The sequence below is a fragment of the Myotis myotis genome, unplaced genomic scaffold (genome assembly GCF_014108235.1).
Source record: "Myotis myotis isolate mMyoMyo1 unplaced genomic scaffold, mMyoMyo1.p scaffold_m19_p_10, whole genome shotgun sequence".
Lineage (NCBI taxonomy): Eukaryota > Metazoa > Chordata > Mammalia > Chiroptera > Vespertilionidae > Myotis > Myotis myotis.
In genome coordinates this window covers 17,187,848-17,204,406 of record NW_023416314.1, presented here as the reverse complement: position 1 = coordinate 17,204,406, position 16,559 = coordinate 17,187,848, and the positions used below count along the sequence as shown (strand labels likewise).

General features: G+C 46.7%; 1 protein-coding gene and 1 pseudogene across 1 annotated transcript in view; one reads left to right on the top strand and one right to left on the bottom strand.

The window, feature by feature from the left end:
- Nucleotides 1-4,448, bottom strand: part of PGR (progesterone receptor) — a 66,039-nt gene extending 61,591 nt beyond the window's left edge. The window contains exons 1-2 of the mRNA XM_036324606.1: nt 2,830-4,448; nt 1,591-1,742 (exon numbers count right to left, since the gene is read on the bottom strand). Of these exons, the coding sequence (XP_036180499.1) occupies nt 1,591-1,742; nt 2,830-4,448 (1,771 nt within the window). The remainder of the gene's footprint in view (nt 1-1,590; nt 1,743-2,829) is intronic.
- A 9,977-nt stretch (nt 4,449-14,425) lies between these two features.
- LOC118664481 lies at nt 14,426-15,613 on the top strand (annotated as a pseudogene).
- The last annotated feature ends 946 nt before the right edge of the window (nt 15,614-16,559 follow it).

The following is a 16,559-nucleotide window of genomic DNA, read 5'->3' as shown; positions in this document are numbered from 1 at the left end:
CTGGGCTAGAATAAACTGGCCTTTAAGGAATTCTAAGCAGTCATTCACTTTTAAAATTAGTCTTTTGAGGGTGACTGTAAGAATTAAGGAAAATATATTAATGCAGAAGAAAATTTTCAGGAAATTTTTCAGAACCAAAGTCAGATGGGAACAGTAACTCCAAATATGCATTGGAGAGCTGACTCTCCCACACAAAGGACTTCCAACTGTAACTAGGACTAAAAGATGTCAATGGGGAAGTTAAGGCCACTCGAGGTTGTCCCATTTTCTCATGTACTCTTTTCCACTGTCCCTCAATTAATTTAAAATGCAATCAAACACCCCTGAACCTGAATGCATAATGTTCAACATCAGTTAAGTACATTCATCCTTTGTGGGGGAAAAAACATTCTAGTAATATACAAAGCGAATATTTCTTTGAAGAATTAATTTCAGTAGGAGGAGTATAAATCTATGAATAAATAGTTGAAAATCATTTTCATCAAAAAGGCATAATAGTTGCAAAGAATCACCTGTTAGGCTTCTACAGGGAATTCTGTTGTTGTTAAATGTTATTTAGGTGAGTATTACTTTGGTGTAAATGTGTATTTGAAAGCCCCTTGTAGATACAAATTCTCCACTCCCTCCCTTCTTACTGATAAGTTCAGGACTCTCGAAATGCAAAAACTCAACAGAAAGCAGACATTTACAACTTTGGTTTCTTGTCTAAGTGTGACCTCAGAACTCCAGAGGTAACCCAAAGCTCATTTCAGCTCATTATAAAATACTTATTGTTAGAATTCAAATGTGAAATGATCTTTAAATGTATTTTTATCTTCAAATATAAATGTGAGTGGCTGTTTAGCATTTAGTGTAGGTAGAAAGACAAATTAAAAAACATTTTCTATGAGAGTACAAGTCTGAAATACACTGTGCAAGCCAGTTCAAAATCATTAGGTACACATGTAATTTAGATGACACTAAAAATATTACTTAAAGCAAAATACTTCTTTAGAAACTATATTATTGTGGTGTCTAAACTTTTCATTTTCTTTAAACTGCTTACTCCTCTATTCTCACACACTTACAAAAATATCCTAAACAAAATTACCATTCTTCAACTATTACATAAATATTCATGTAGGGAAAAGACAAAAATCATGTAGAAAATGTGTAACTGCATCATATATATGTGTATATATATATACATATACAATTACATATATATAATTTTGATTTTTACCATTTTTCTTGTCACCAAAAATTTAAACTTAATATATACTATATATAATATAAATATATAATTAAAGCAAAGCTGTTTCTTTAAAGCTACATAGTTAATAAACAATAACAGCACTGTCCCCAAGATTAATATAACTTGTGTCTAATATTGAAAATGTTAGTCCAATAGAATGCAATTATAATGCCCAACGACATTCAACTTTGAGTACTATCAATAAAAACAGTATGGAAAACAACATCAGCATGTTTTAAATTATATGGAAATGTCTCCATTTCTTAGAAGGAAGTGATAACTGACATCGATAAAATATGAGATGGTCTCCATCTGCAGTTGGACCAGCCATAAAGGATCCGGGGAAAGGAGCCTACCTTCCATTGCCCTTTTAAAGAAGACCTTACAGCTCCCGCAGGTAAGGACTCCATAATGACATCCGGATGCTTCGTCCCCGCAGATTAAGCAGATCTTCTGAGGTAAGGACTCGAAGTTGTACTGTGGACTCTGGCTGGCTTCTGAATCCGGCCTTGAAATGCAAAACAAAGTACTCCAGTTATTTTTAGGTGCAACACTATCTAATAGCAAAGTTTTCTTAACCCCAGAATTGACAGAATGAAAGGGGATTTTTAAAAAATTGAACTATTATGTACACACTTAAAAGACATGCAAATTAAATTTGCAAAGTAAACCCCCTATTTGATTCATCAGACTTACAAATTATTAGCCTTTCATCAGTAGCCCTAAGGCAAAAGAACAATAAATAGCATACGTTATTTTTTTGCTCAGGAAAGCTCAAGAGTACTTACCAATGCTTTTAATTTGTGTTTCAGAACTCGACCCTGCAATGATTGCTTACTTAAACCAGTTTCTGTGTCATTTTAAGGTATTGTTCAACATATTGACACCGTTTTGCCTACTCGGCACTTAAGATTCTCTCTCTTTAAAATTCCATTCCCTCAGTATGTAAGTCACATTTTTTTGAAAACCTGTGCAGAAAGTTGTAGTGAATCCAAACCAATATTGGAATACACCGCACTGGAGTGATTGATATTGACATCTCTAGTTTAAGCACATTACACAAATTAATTTTAATCTGGAGATTCGTCTGAATATTGAACGGTTCTGCCTGCTACCCTCCATCTAGTGCCACCCGGCAGGGGGAAAGGTGCCTGACGGCGTGTTCTGAGGACCATCTAAACTCCAAGCCGGGCATTTCCAGCAAAAGCCCTAAGAGGAGGACCCTATGACGAAGCCCCCGATTCGCGCGACACCCTTTCCTCTCCACGCGGCACCCGCGGAGCTGGTGCGACGCTGCCTATTTTAAGTCAGGGCTGGTCCTGCCTGGGAATCTCGCATATTTGGAAGAAAGAAAAAAACAAAACTGTTTTCGGGAGGCACGCTCCCCAAATGGCATATTCGGAGCACCCTTTGTGTTCCCCCCAAAAACAAGTGACGGAGGAAGGAAGAGAAAGGAAGCCAAATTCCGGCGGCGCCCCGCCCCGGCCACCCAGCCTCCCGCGGCCACTCGGGGGAGCCGTGGCCGGCGCGCCGGGCCGCTCCCCCCGGACCCGGACCCGGACCCGGACCCGCGGGCGCCCCACCCGGGCCCTCACCTCAGGTAGTTGAGATAGGGCGGGTAGACGGGCGCCAGCCCCTCCTTGAGCACCGCGGCGGGGTAGCCGAGCTGCGGGATCCCGTTGATGCCGAGCGGCGGGTAGAGCGCGGGGCCCGCCCCGGCGGCGCACACGGAGGCGGCGGCGGCGGGCAGCCCGTCCCGGGGCAGCACGCAGGGGCCCGCGCCCGGCGCCTTGCAGGGCTGCGGGGCGAACGGGCCCGGGTGGGGCGGCGTGGCCTCCGCCTTGTACAGCATGCACTCCAGGGCCGACCCCGACGAGGACGGGGACGAAGCGGAGGCGGAGGCGGAGGCGCTGGCGGGAGTGGTCGCCCCCGTCGCTTCCCCGGGTCTGGACGACGGCGCTCGCGGAGGAAGCGGCGGCGGCGCCAGCTGGAAATCCGGGAAGACGGCGGGGCTGGCGCCGGCCACCAGGTACGGGCGCGGGGAGCGCGCGGCGGCCTCGGCGCCTCCCTCCTCCTCCTTGATCTTCAGGGCGGGCGGCTGGAAGTCCCCGTAGAGCGGGAACGCGTCGTCCTTGGGCTCGGGGTCGGGCGGGTACGCGCAGTCGGGGAAGTCGCCGGCGGCGCCCGGGGGGGACGAGACCGAGGGGGAGCCCCGCGGCGGGGCAAAGGCGCTGACCGCCGCGGCCCCGCCGTCAGGGCTGTCCCCCTCCAGCAGCTGCCGGGTGCGGGCGGCCAGCAAGGCCGGGTTGATGGGCAGGATGGGCAAGTGGATGAAATCCATCACCATGGTGGTCACCGGGGGACGCCCGGGCCCCGCCGGCGGGTCTGGCTCGGCCAGGGCGACCCGGGGCGCCGAAAAGCGGGAGTCTTCCTTGGGGACCAGGGCGACGCCTCCTTCGGCCGCCCCGGGCGCGGTGGCCCCGGCTCCTCCCTCGGCCGCCGGGCCTCCCAGGGCTCGGGGTTTGCCCTTCAGGAGCGCACCCACTGAGCCCGCGGACTCGGAGCCCCCCTCCTCCACCTCCAGCGCGGCGGGCGGCGGGGCCGGCTTCCCTGCGGCCCCGGGCCAGTGCTGGCTGCCGGGGGCCGAGGGCAGCAGCTGCCGGGACGGTGACAGCCCCCGGGGCAGCACTTTATAGGAGCTGTCGCCAGCCTTGCTCTCCGGACGGCTCATGAGCGAGGGCAGCGCGCCCTGGGTGGCGGGGACAGCCGGAGGCCCTTCCGGAAGCTCGGGGCCAAACAGGCACCAGGGGCTGCTGCTGGCCTCGTAGGCGGGAGGGCTGGCGTGGCTCTGCCCGGCACCCGAGGGCGCCAGGAGCGTGTCCAAGACACTGTCAAGCAGCCCGCTGTCCTTCTCGGGGGGTCTAGAGCGGCCGCCCCCCGCGCCTCCTGTGGCTTCAACTCTGGGATACACCCCCTCCACGTTTGACAGCGCCTGCCGGCCCAGCGCCTTCGCGGCGGGGTCGGGGTCGGGCCCCTGGCAGGGCCGAGGGAAGAGCAGCCCGACCAGGGAGCCCGGCAAGGCGTCCGAGGTCTGGCTCGCCTGGAAGGGGCCGGCTTCCAGGCGTCCCAGCAGGGGAGAGCCGGCCTGGATGGGGGAGGGCGCGCCGCCCACCACGTGGGGAGCCCGGGAAGCCTGTGGCTTCGGCTCTGTCATAATGACCCCACTCCACTTTTTCTCCTCCCCTGACTCTAGGGAGGAGGGATCGGGGAAGGAGGAGGGGGGTATCGGGGATCTAGGAGCAGCTGAAGGAGAAAAGGGGTGTTGAATGGGACCGGACCGGGCGGGGTTGGAGTGGGGGATCTCCACCTCCCGGGTCAGAAGGGGGCGGCGCTGGTCAGCGACTGCCCTTGTCCTCCATGGAGTCGGCAGGGGAAGGTGGCGGCGGTTCGGTCCCTGGGCGCGTGGGAGAGCAGGACGGGTCGTTCAGGGAGCTCGTGTGCTAACGGGGAGACTTCTTCAGCAGAGTTCTCCGGCCGGAGTCTGAGCGCGGGAGACGCAGAGTACTCACAAGTCGGCACTCCGGCGGCGGCGGCTTCGAAAGCAATGAGATGCGACTGTATCGCCCGACCTTTTCTCCGGCTTCAAACCGGTGCTGGCCGTGTAGCTCCCGACCCCTGACTGCGATCCGCCTCTCTTCTCGCTAACACCCTGAGGCTGCTTGCACCTCTCAGGTGCAGCCCGTGGTCGGGGAGAGGAGCGTTTCTGCCGGCTCCCTGTAGTTGGCGACCGTGCTCGCTGCAGCTCACTTTGCTGGGCAGGTCCAAGCAACTCCTGAGGTTTGCGGATTCCGCTCAGATGCCCAGGGCAACGTTCTCATCGGGAAGGCTGCGCTCACGCACCAGATCCTCACTCACTCACATGGCACCAGGCTTACCTCAAGAGTAGTGACAGCTCTGCGCTGGCCCCACACAGCTTTCTAATAACGACTCCTCCCCATCTGGAAGCCCCGCCCAAAGCCCCTCCCTACCCCAACTAGGGACCCGACCTGAAATTCTGGACTTGGTATTCCCAAACGTCAGTCTGAATTCCACTCTGAACAGCAGGTGCTGTGAGATGGAACTTCGTCAGTGTGTTAGTTTTTGTACTACCAGTTAAGGATTATGCCCAGTCTAACTGGAAGAAAAAAAACAAATGGATTCCACCAACAACTGAATTTTCAGGTTTTCAGTTTCGTACAAATTTAACATAGAGGGAGATATTTGGTTATGTTGTCTTTTAGAATAAATGTATCAAGGATGATCCTAAGTAATTTATGAGATTCTCTCTCTCTCTTTCTTATGACTTCCATTAAAAGTGAGTACTTCCAAATTCCTCTTACCACAGTCGACATGTCCTGCTCCTCTTGGACAATGTGGCAGAAGTCTGGGTGTGGAAGACAGTTGACAACACCTCTCTACCTACGAGGAAAGTTTGGGTGTTGTTTGTCATTAATTTGTCCTGAGGAATTCATGTTAAGGGAAGTTTCCTTTAACTTCAGTTTATACAGAGGTGGGCAAAAGTGGGTTTACAGTTGTGAGCATGGGAAACACAGTTTATTCTTGTATCATTATTTATTAATTATTGTGTTACTAGTGGCCCCGTGCACGGATTTGTGCACATTGAAAGGAAATTAATTAGAAGAAATATTTTAATATCGCCATTCGCCCTTTCTCTATAATAGAAATGTCAACAAAAACAACCAAATTCACAATCGACAATGACAGATCAAAACACATGCTTGCGACTGGCGCCAGTGAGAGCTTTATATGTATCATGCATGCATGAGTCAACGTTTATTTTCGTTGCTGATCAAGTTCATCCTATCATGTTGATGGCGTATCCCAATGGAGATGGCTTCTTCCAACAAGACAATGCGCCATGCTACGGTGCTCGTATAGTGCAGGAGTGGTTTCAAGAACATGAGGGAGATTTACCTTGCTTAGGTGGCCCCCACAATCATCAGATCTCAATCCAATTGAGCATTTGTGAAACGAAGTTAAAAGAGCCATCAGGCAGCTAGTCCCACAACCATCAAATCTCACAGAACTGGACAGTGCTATTCATCAGGCCTGGTGTCAGATTCCTCGCATCACCTTTCAACATCTCATGGAGTCAATGCCAAGAAGAATCGCCGCAGTATTGAAGGCAAAGGTGGCCATAATAATCTGGCTGGTCATAATAATCTTGCCACTCAGTGTATTTGAGATACAGAGTTAAACTAACAATCTCTGTGCTGAACCTAAGACCATTGGGTACCTTGATATCATATGAAATATACCATGCTCAAAACTGAATAAATCATTTGGAAAGTTCCTCAAGTTTCTCTCTCTGCTGATGCACCACATGTCCTCTCGGCCAGGTGTGCAGAGTATAGTGGAAGATGCAGAGACTCCAGGATGGGCAAAGCCAGTAGAGGTAAAAAGCCTGGATCCCTGAATGACCTGAGGAGTGTCTATATGAGTGAGAAATATACCTATATGATGTTAGGTGACTGGAATTTGGAATTGATTCCAGCATTTAGCTTACTCTGACTAATTTTAGATACTGTATAAAGGATTAGGCATGTAGAGGAGGGGTGAAGAGAATTCCAAGAAGCAGATATAATATGTTCACAGGACCTCAAATAGGAAGACATAATATAGGAACAGCAATGAGGCCATTATGGATAGGGGATGAGGCTAGAGAGGTGGAATAGTTTATTATTATTAATGCTGTTCTTGCTGTTTTTCGGCGTTCATCTTTCCAATCCACTTAAGATGCTTTATTGAGTATAATCCATATACCATACAGTCCACCCAGTTTAAAATGGAATCAAACCCGGGACCCTTTGGTCCGTAAGCCCAAGCTCTGTCCACTGAGAAAAACCAGCTAGGGCTATTTTATTTTTGTAAATTATTTAAAAAATATATTTTTGTTGATTTCAGAGAGGAAGGCAGAGGGAGAGAGAAAGAAAAACAACCAACAATGATGAGAGAGAATCATTGATCAGCTGCCTCCTACATGCCCTACACTAGGGATTGTGCCTGCAACCTGGGCATATGCCCTGACCGGGAATCAAACAGTGACCTCCTGTTCATAGGTCGATGCTCAACCACTGAGCCATGCCAGCTGGGCTATTTTATTTTTTAAAATACATTTTTGTTGATTTCAGAGAGGAAAGAAGAGGGAGAGAGAAGTAGGAACATCAATGATGAGAATCATAGATCAGCTGTTTCCTGCATGCCCCACACTGGGGATCAAGTCCACAACCCAGGCATATGTGCTGACCTGGAATCAAACCAGTGACCTCTTGGTGCATGGGATAATGCTCAAGCAACTGAGCCACACCAGGCAGGGCATTTCTTATTTTCTTGCATTACAAGATACTCTGGACACATCTTGTGTATTTCCTGCCTTAGTCGAAGAATCACCCATTTATTGGAAAATGATATTAAAAGTAAAGATCTGGGTGCTAAATTTATTTACATTCATTTTTATTTCTTAGAATTTTATATAATACAGCATATACTTTTTTCATCTAGTTTATTTCACTCAGCATAATTATTTTAAGATTTATCAATATTGTAGTATGTGTCATTCATTTGTTCTTTTTATTGCGGAGTAGTAATAGTAATCCATTGTATGGATATACCACTGTTTATCTATTTACCTGTTGATGAACATTTGGATTGTTTCCAAGTTTTTGATATTATAAATAAAGCTATTATTCAAATGTGTGCACAAGTTTTATATCAACATATGTTTTAGTTTCTCCTGGGTAAATACCCACAAATGAAATGCCTGGATAAACTAGTAGATGTATGTTTAACTACTAAACAATTTTCCAAAGTGATTGTGTCACCTTACATTCCCACTAGTAGTTTATTTCAGTTCTAATGCTCCCATATTCTGGATAACAATTGGTATAATCAGTATTTTTAATTTTAGCAATTTTAATAGGTATGTAGTAGTATCTCGTGGTTTTATTTCCATTTCCCTAATGACTGACACTGATTATCTTCCCTGTATCTTTGGCATGTTTGATTTTTTTAAATTGAATTTTTATTTCCTTATTATTGAATTTTGAAAGTTCATTATAAATTCTGAAGCAAGTCCATTGTCACATATGTGATTTGAAAATATTTTTTCATAGTCCATGCCTTATTTTTAAGCTCTCAACATTGTCCTTTGAAGAGCAGTTGTTTGAATATTGATAGTCTAATTTATCAATTTATACTTTTATGAATTGTGATCTTGGTGTCATAATTAAAAATCTTTGCCAAACCCAAGGTCACAAAAGTTTACTCCTGTGTTTTCTTCTGGTTTTATAGTTTTAGGTTTTACATTTATATATACACATGTGTGTATATATATCCTATATAATAAAAGCCTAATATATCAATTGACCGAACAGTGGAATGACTGGTTGGTGGGAGGGCAGGGCCAGCGAGCAGGTGGTGCCAAGCCAGCCAAGGTGTGTGCCAGCAGGCAGAGGGAGGGGACAGTAATTGGGGGGTGGCAACCAGCAGCAGCAGTGGGGCGATGAGGGGGTGGGGCCAGCTGCTCACCCGCTGGCGCCGTCCCCCGCTGGGCCCACCGGTTTCCTCCCACAGAGGGAGGCCACTGAAGGAGGCAGGGTGATGGGGGGCAGAGGGCCCCTCCTCCAAGTCCATAAATTTTCATGCACCAGGCCTCTATGTGTGTGTGTGTGTGTGTGTGTGTGTGTGTGTGTGTGTGTATAATTTTAAGTTACTTTTGTTGGTGTTGTTAATGCTCACCTGAGGATATTTTTCCATTGACTTTTAGAGAGAGTGGAAGGGAGAGGAAGAGACGGAGAGAGAGAAACATCAATATGAGAGCGACACTTCGATTGATTGCATCCCCCAACCAGGGCCCTGGCCTGCAACCGTGGTACGTACCCTAGACCAAATGGAATCCAGGACCTTTCAGTTCAAGGGGCCATGCTCTATCCACTGAGCAAGACTGGCTAGGGCTAAGTTACTTTTTAATAAGTTCTCTTTTTGCCCATGAATATTCATTGTTCTGGCACCATTTGCTGAAAAGAATAACCTTCCTCCATTTAATTGCTTTATGTCTTTGTTGAAAATCAATTATTTATATACTAGAGGCCTGGTACATGAAATTCGTGCATGGAGGTTGGGGGTTCCTCAGCTGGGCTGCATCCTCTCCAATCCGGGACCCCTCAGACATCCCTCTCACAATCCAGGACCGCTGGCTCCTAACCACTCACCTGCCTGCCGTGCTAAGAAATACAATTGCTTTTTTAATTGGAGAGATGAAGGTGGTTTCCTGATTTAATGAGGAGGTTAGGGGTAGAGGGAAACCATTCAGTCTTTTATTATTATTTTTTTTAATTTTGTTTTATTGCTTAAAGTATTACAAAGAGTATTACATATGTCTCCTTTTTTTCCCCCTTGACCTTCCCCCGGCCACCCCTATCCCCCAGTGTCTTGTGTCCATTGGTTATGCTTATATGCATGCAAACAAGTCCTTTGGTTGATCTCTTACTCCCCTCCCCCTTCCTTCTGAGGTTTGATGGTCTGTTCGATGCTTCTCTGTCTCTGGATATATTTTCATTCATCAGTTTATGTTGTTCATTCTATTCCACAAATGAGTGAGATCATGTGATATTTATTTTTCTCCGACTGGCTTATTTCACTTAGCATAATGCTCTCTATGTCTATCCAGGAAGTTGCAAATGGTAAGAATTCCTTCTTTTTTACAGCAGCGTAGTATTCCATTGTGTAGCTGTACCACTGTTTTTTAATCCACTCATCTGCTGATGGGCACTTAGGCTGTTTCCAAATCTTAGCTATGGTGAATTGTGCTGCTATGAACTTAAGGGTGCATATATTCTTCCTGATTGGTGTTTCTGATTTATTGGGATATATTCCTAGAAGTGGGATTACTGGGTCAAATGGGAGTTCCATTTTTAACTTTTTGAGGAAACTCCATACTGTCTTCCATAGTGGCTGCACCAGTCTGCATTCCCACCAGCAGTGCAGCAGGGGTTCCTTTTTCTCTGCATCCTCTCCAGCACTTGTCGTTTGTTGATTTGTTGTTGATAGCCATTCTGACAGGTGTGAGATGGTACCTCGATGTTGTTTTGATTTGCATTTCTCAGATGATTAGTGACTTTGAGCATGTTTTCATGTCTTTTGGCTTTCTGAATGTCCTCTTTTGAAAAGTGTCTATTTAGGTCCTTTGCCCATTTTTTGATTGGATTATTAAGTATGATTTCCATTTTGTCTTACTGTCTGTTTGACTATCTTTATGAATAATTATTTTCATAGTTTCCTAAAATTTTTTTCATAGATTCCTCTTATCAGATTGTGGGAATACCATTTGGTTTCTAGTTTGTTGAACAGTTGATTAGGAATAGATGCAGTTTTTTGTCAAATGATCTTTGTGGAGCTGTTTATATTTCGCAGTTTTTCTTTTTTAGTTTGTTAATATGGTGAATTACATTAATTGAGTTTGACTGTTAAATTAACCTTGTAGTTATTAACCCTCTAGTCCTGCGATAAACTCTACTTAGTTATGATGTAAGCATATATATATATATATATATATATATATATATATTACTTTTTATTTGTTAAAAGCATGTTTACAATCTTAAATCTTCCTTCATGAGGAATATTGGTCTGTTCTCTTTTCTTATAATGACTGTCATGTTTTTGTATCATAATTCCAACAAATAAATGGCATACCTTTATATTAATAGAATAAAATAAAAGTTAAGTTTAAGGTCTCCACAAATACAAGTATTTTGGCATATGCTATTCTTCGATTTTGTGTCTTCACTATGTCAGTGGCCATAATATACAAAGAAGGCTTCCTCAAACTTGAAAAGATGATTGACTTTTGTCAAATCTACTCCAGTTTTTATAGCAAATGAAAGAATCATTCATTAATTTTACAAATAACTGCTTACAGTATGTTGTTACACAGTTCGCTCTGTATGTTATTTTATAATATATACTAGAGGCCCGGTGCACAAAAATTTGTGCACTCGGGGGGGAGGGGCGGTCCCTAAGCCCGGCCTGTGCCCTCTTGCAGTCTGGGACCCCTCGGGAGATAACGACCTGCTGGCTTAGGCCTGCTCCCAGGTGGCAGAGGGCAGGCCCAATCCCTAGGTGCAGCCCCTGGTCAGGCTCAGAGCAGGGCCGATTGGGGAGTTGGGGCGCCACCCCCTGTCATGCACAGAGCAGGGCAGATTGGGAGGTTGTGATGCCAGCCTCAGTCATGTTCAGGGTAGGGACAATTGGGGGATTGGGGCACCGCCCCCTGTCACACTCAAGGCAAGCTCTATGGGGAGGTTGGGGCGCCACCCCCTATCACGCACAGAGCAGGGCCCATCAGGGGGGTTGGGGCTCCATACCCTGTCACGCACAGAGCAGGGTGAATCAGGGGGTTGGGGAGCTCCCCCCTGTCACTCATAGAGTAGGGCCGATAGGGGAGTTGGGGCACTGCCCCCTGTCACACACAGAGCAGGGCAGATCAGGGGGTTGGGGCACCACCCTCTATCACCCAGAGAGCAGGGCCGATCAGGGGGTTAGGGCACTGCCACTGTCACACTCAGGGCAGGACCGATGAGGAGGTTATGGCTCTACCCCATCACACACAGAGCAGGGCCCATGGGGGTGGGGGGTTGGGGCGCCGCCCTCTATCACCCACAGAGCAGGGCCGATCAGGGGGTTGGGGCATTGCCACTCTCACACTCAGGGCAGGGCCAAGGGGGAGGTGGTGGCTCTACCCCATCACACACAGAGCAGGGCCCGTGGGGGTGGAGGGGTTGGGGTGCCACATGCTGTCACACACAGAGCCGCAGGGTGATCAGAGGTTGGGGAGCTCCCCCCTATCAGGCACAGAGCAGGGCTGATCAGGAGATTGGGGTGCCTTCCCCTGTCACAAACAGAGCAGGGCCAATAGGGAGGTTGTGGCCCCACCCCCTGTCTCACACAGAGCCTCAGGGTGATCAGGGGGTTTGGGCGTTGCCCCCTGTCATGCTGATCCCGGTGCCGGGAGGCCACGTGGCTCCGCTGATCCTGGTGCTGGGAGGCATATTACCCTTTTACTATATAGGATAGAGGCCTGGTGCATGGGTAGGGGCCAGCTGGTTTGCCCTGAAGGGTGTCCTGGATCAGGGTGGGGGTCCCCACTGGGGTGCCTGGCCAGCCTGGGTGAGGGGATGATGGCTGTTTGCAGCTGGTCACACACCCTTCAGGCTGTGTGCCTGGCCAGTCTGGGTGAGGGGCTGAGGGCTGTTTTCAGGCTGGCGGGTGACTGAAGCTCCCAACTGCTCCTTTTTTTCTTTTTTTTTATTCTGGGCCAGCTTTAGCTCTGACTCCAGCTCTGAGGCCTCTGCTGCTGAAAGCAGGTATCTGGTTTGTTTGTGTTCTATAATTGAAACACTGTATCAACTCCAGCTCTGAGATCCCTGCGGGCTGAAAGCGGTTTTCTGGGGTTTTGTTTAGCTTCTATATTTGTAATTATGTTTCAAACTGCAAGCTCAGAGGCTGGCAAGGCAGGCGGGGAAGGTTGGTTTCTTCCGTCACTGAAGCAAGCAAGCCTCATGTTAGTTTCAAGATGCCTGGCTGCCGGCTGCCATCTTGGCTGGCAGTTAATTTGCATATCGCCCTGATTAGCCAATGGGAAGGGTAGCAGATGTACGCTAATTACCATGTTTCTCTTTTATTATATAGGATACATTTTTACACTATAACATTCAATGCTAATAAAACTTCATGATATAAGTATTATTATCTCAATTTTGCAAATGAGAAAATTGAAACCTGAAATTTTAGACCTAGTAATTTGTAGAGCCAGAAATCACTACTAGGGCTTCTGATCTCACATCTAGTGCTGTTTACACTTTACTCATTGTGTTTCTGTTTTATACAGTTCAAGGTGTTGAGTAGTTGACAAGGTACATGGCATAGTGTAGAAACATTTACTTGATCTGAGGCCACAGAAATATGTTCACATTCAGAAAGGCATATTGGGCCACATAGCCCAGTGTTTTGGTTAAGTTTGGAATTTTTTATTGTTCATACAACTTTGAGAACTAGTGTTCTTCTGTATTTAAAAAGAGATGATTGTGGTTGAAAGTTGTCACTTGATGTGAGTACACAAAGGTCACTTCTCTGACTTACCTGTTTGACACACTCCCTGGGTTAGTAATACAGTGCCCCATACAAGTCTTGGCTTATTCAGGTCTCTCCAAGATGTACTGATCACCCACAAATGAAAACTTTTTATATCTATGTCAGGTAGGATAGATTTTGTCTCTAAGTAACAGGGTGCTCGACAAAAAGTGATTTATATTACAGACATTTCACATGACAAGAAGTCTGGAGAAAAGTAGTTCTAGGGTTGGTTAATGAGTTGCTCAGTAATATACTCAAGGTCCCAAACTTTCCATCTTTCAAGTCAGCTAGTGTCAGAGGCTTGGTTTTTTTCTTTCTTTTTTTTTTGTTCTCTAGTGCCCAAAGATGGCTATTGAAGCTACAGGCATCAGATTCTCACAGAAGTGCATCCAAAATTAGGCATATGGAGAGTTTTCCTGGAATGTTTTGTCTTCCTCTTTTTTATAAATCAAGGAAGAAAACCTTATCCAGAAGGTGACCCCACAGATATCCTATCAAGACATTGTCTAGAACTGGGTCATCTAAACCAGTAACTAAAGGAGAACTTGATGAGAGTAATTGTGATTCATCTTCTGCAGCTGAGTGTATAGCTCTGAGTATTTTGCTACCAATATGTGAACAAAATTGGGGTTCTGTTTAAAAGGAATGGAAGTAGGGATATGGCTAATGGGAATTACAAGAAATAGTATCTGATATTATGCCAAAGTCTAATTTCCCACAGAATCCTAAATGACATTTGATTTAAACTGAGAAAGAAATTTACACTAATGTTTGAATGAATTCAATAGCCCTCATGTAGTAAAGCAAGTCATAGTCATTTTGTTGATGGAGAGTCTTGCCTTCAATTTGTAAGAAACACAATGTCTGGGTCGGGCCCCTGGCGCCGCGTTACTGCAAGAACGAGTCGGGAAGACGCTCCAATGGCATGTGTGCACATTCCAGGACTGTGCAGGACTATCAGGATCTGATAGACCGCGGATGTCAAAGAAGTGGGAGATATGTTAAAAGCCTGTGATGAATCAAACGTGTTGTCCTCAGTATGCGATAAAGTGCTGATCTGTACAGTTCCAGCCTTTGAAATCTCACAAGAAGGTTTTTTTAAAAAAATGTTGGAATTTCTGGCCAAAGAGCAAATTTCCAAAAGAAATTGTGAGGATGAGCCTATGGAGCCCACCATGGAGGATGCCGCCGCCAGTGACATGGCGTTAATAAATAAATTGGGTACACAGTGTGACCTCAAAAAGCTCGGTGATAACCTCAAAGAGAGCTTAGAGAGGGAAGCAAAGAAGAAAGGAAAAAACGCAAAGAAAGAGGAGTCTAACGAATTTATTCAGTCACAAAACAAAAAAGAGGAGATGGACTCTGGGGAACCATCCCACGCAGTGCACACGGATGGGCACACGGTTCCTAAGCCAGGCAAAGGGGCAGATTCGACAAGCCTCCATGTTGGAAAGCAAAGGAAATCCGGAAGGAGAGGAAGAGGTTAAAGCTCATGCAGCAGAGTCCAGCCAGGCGCCTGAGGGCTTCCAGGCTCCATGGGAACCAAAAGCCAAACCCAACCAGCCCAAATTGCTGGAAGAGTTAATTTTTGAGTCTTTACCAGAGGATGCGTCACATAAGTTAGAGGTGAAGGTGGTGAGATCATCTCCATCAAGTTCTCAGTTCAAAGTCACAATGCTGGAGTCGTTCCAGGTACATAAACGTTACCAGGTATGTAAACGTTCACAACTATTTGTACTATGATCCTGATTATTCGTTTCTGTCCTTGGGTGTCTATCATGTATTACGAGAAATTACTTTCACTAGGCAACTTCATGAAAAAACATCTCAACTCAGCTATTATTATATGGGTTTCTACATTCATTGGTGTCCCAAGATGAAATATAAGGGTCATTACAGACCTTCCGACTGGCTGTGTCCTGAGACATGCGTTTGGGTGCCCATCCAGCAGTACCTGCCTTCCCTTGAGAACACCTAGTACTGCAGTTTCCACCAGGACCCCGAAGCAGGGATGAAGGTCGCAGCAGGGACCCTGATCAGCTGCAGGTGTTGCACAAGAAAGCCATAATGCCTTACCGTGTTTTTAAGGAGCAGCAGTGGGAGCAGGGTGAGGAGGCCACCATGCTGCAGTATGCCAGCCTCGTGGGCTAGGCATGCTCCCAGTGGATGCTGCTTTTGGGGAACTGAGCCAGCTGTGGGAATCCCTGCCTGCCCACCCACGAATCTTTCTTATTTTGACTATTATATCGCTTTTCTAAACTATTTTGTGGTAATGTAATTGTGAGAATATAATGGCTAATGTAAAGATTTAAAAAATATGTTATGACTAAGCTCCATAATTGGGGTTTATCATTTTGGAAGTTTGTTTTTGTTTGTTTGTTTGTTTGTTTATTAAAGTACTAGAAGCCCGGTGCATGAGATTCATGCAATTGGGGGAGAGGGGGTCTCTCAGCCCGGCCTATGCCCTCTCGCAATCCAGGAGCCCTAGGGGGATGTCCGACTGACAGCTTAAGCCTGTTTCCCACGGGGAGTGGGCCTAAGCCTCAGTCGAACATCCTTAGTGCTGCTACGGAGGCAGGAGAGGCTCCCACCACCGCCACTATGCTCACCAGCTGTGAGCCCAGCTTCTGGCTGAGTGGCGCTCCCCCTGTGGAAGCGCGCTAACCACCAGGGTGCAGCTCCTGCATTGAGCATCTGTCCCCTGGTGGTCAGTGCATGTCATAGCAACTGGTTGTTCCACCATTCAGTCAATTTGCATATTAGCCTTTTATTATATAGGATTACAGATGTCTCCCATTTCCCCCCTTTGCCCTCTACTGAGCTCCCACCCCACCCAAGTCCTTCACCACACTATTGACTCTGTCCATGGGCTATGCATATCTTACCTAATAATAGACAAATATGTAAATTGACTGTACCTTCGCTATGCTAACCAGCCAATCAGGAGAGTATGCAAATTAACCTAACAAAGCTGGCGGTTAATTTGCATACGTAGGCCCCAAGCAGTGGAGGGAAGCCTGAAAGCGCCGGGGCCAGTGGAGCAGCAAAAGCCTCATGGCCACAGGGCCCGCAGAGCAGTGAAAGCCTCATGGCTGCAGGGCCAGCTCCAGCTGGAGCCTGGCCAGAGCGAAGG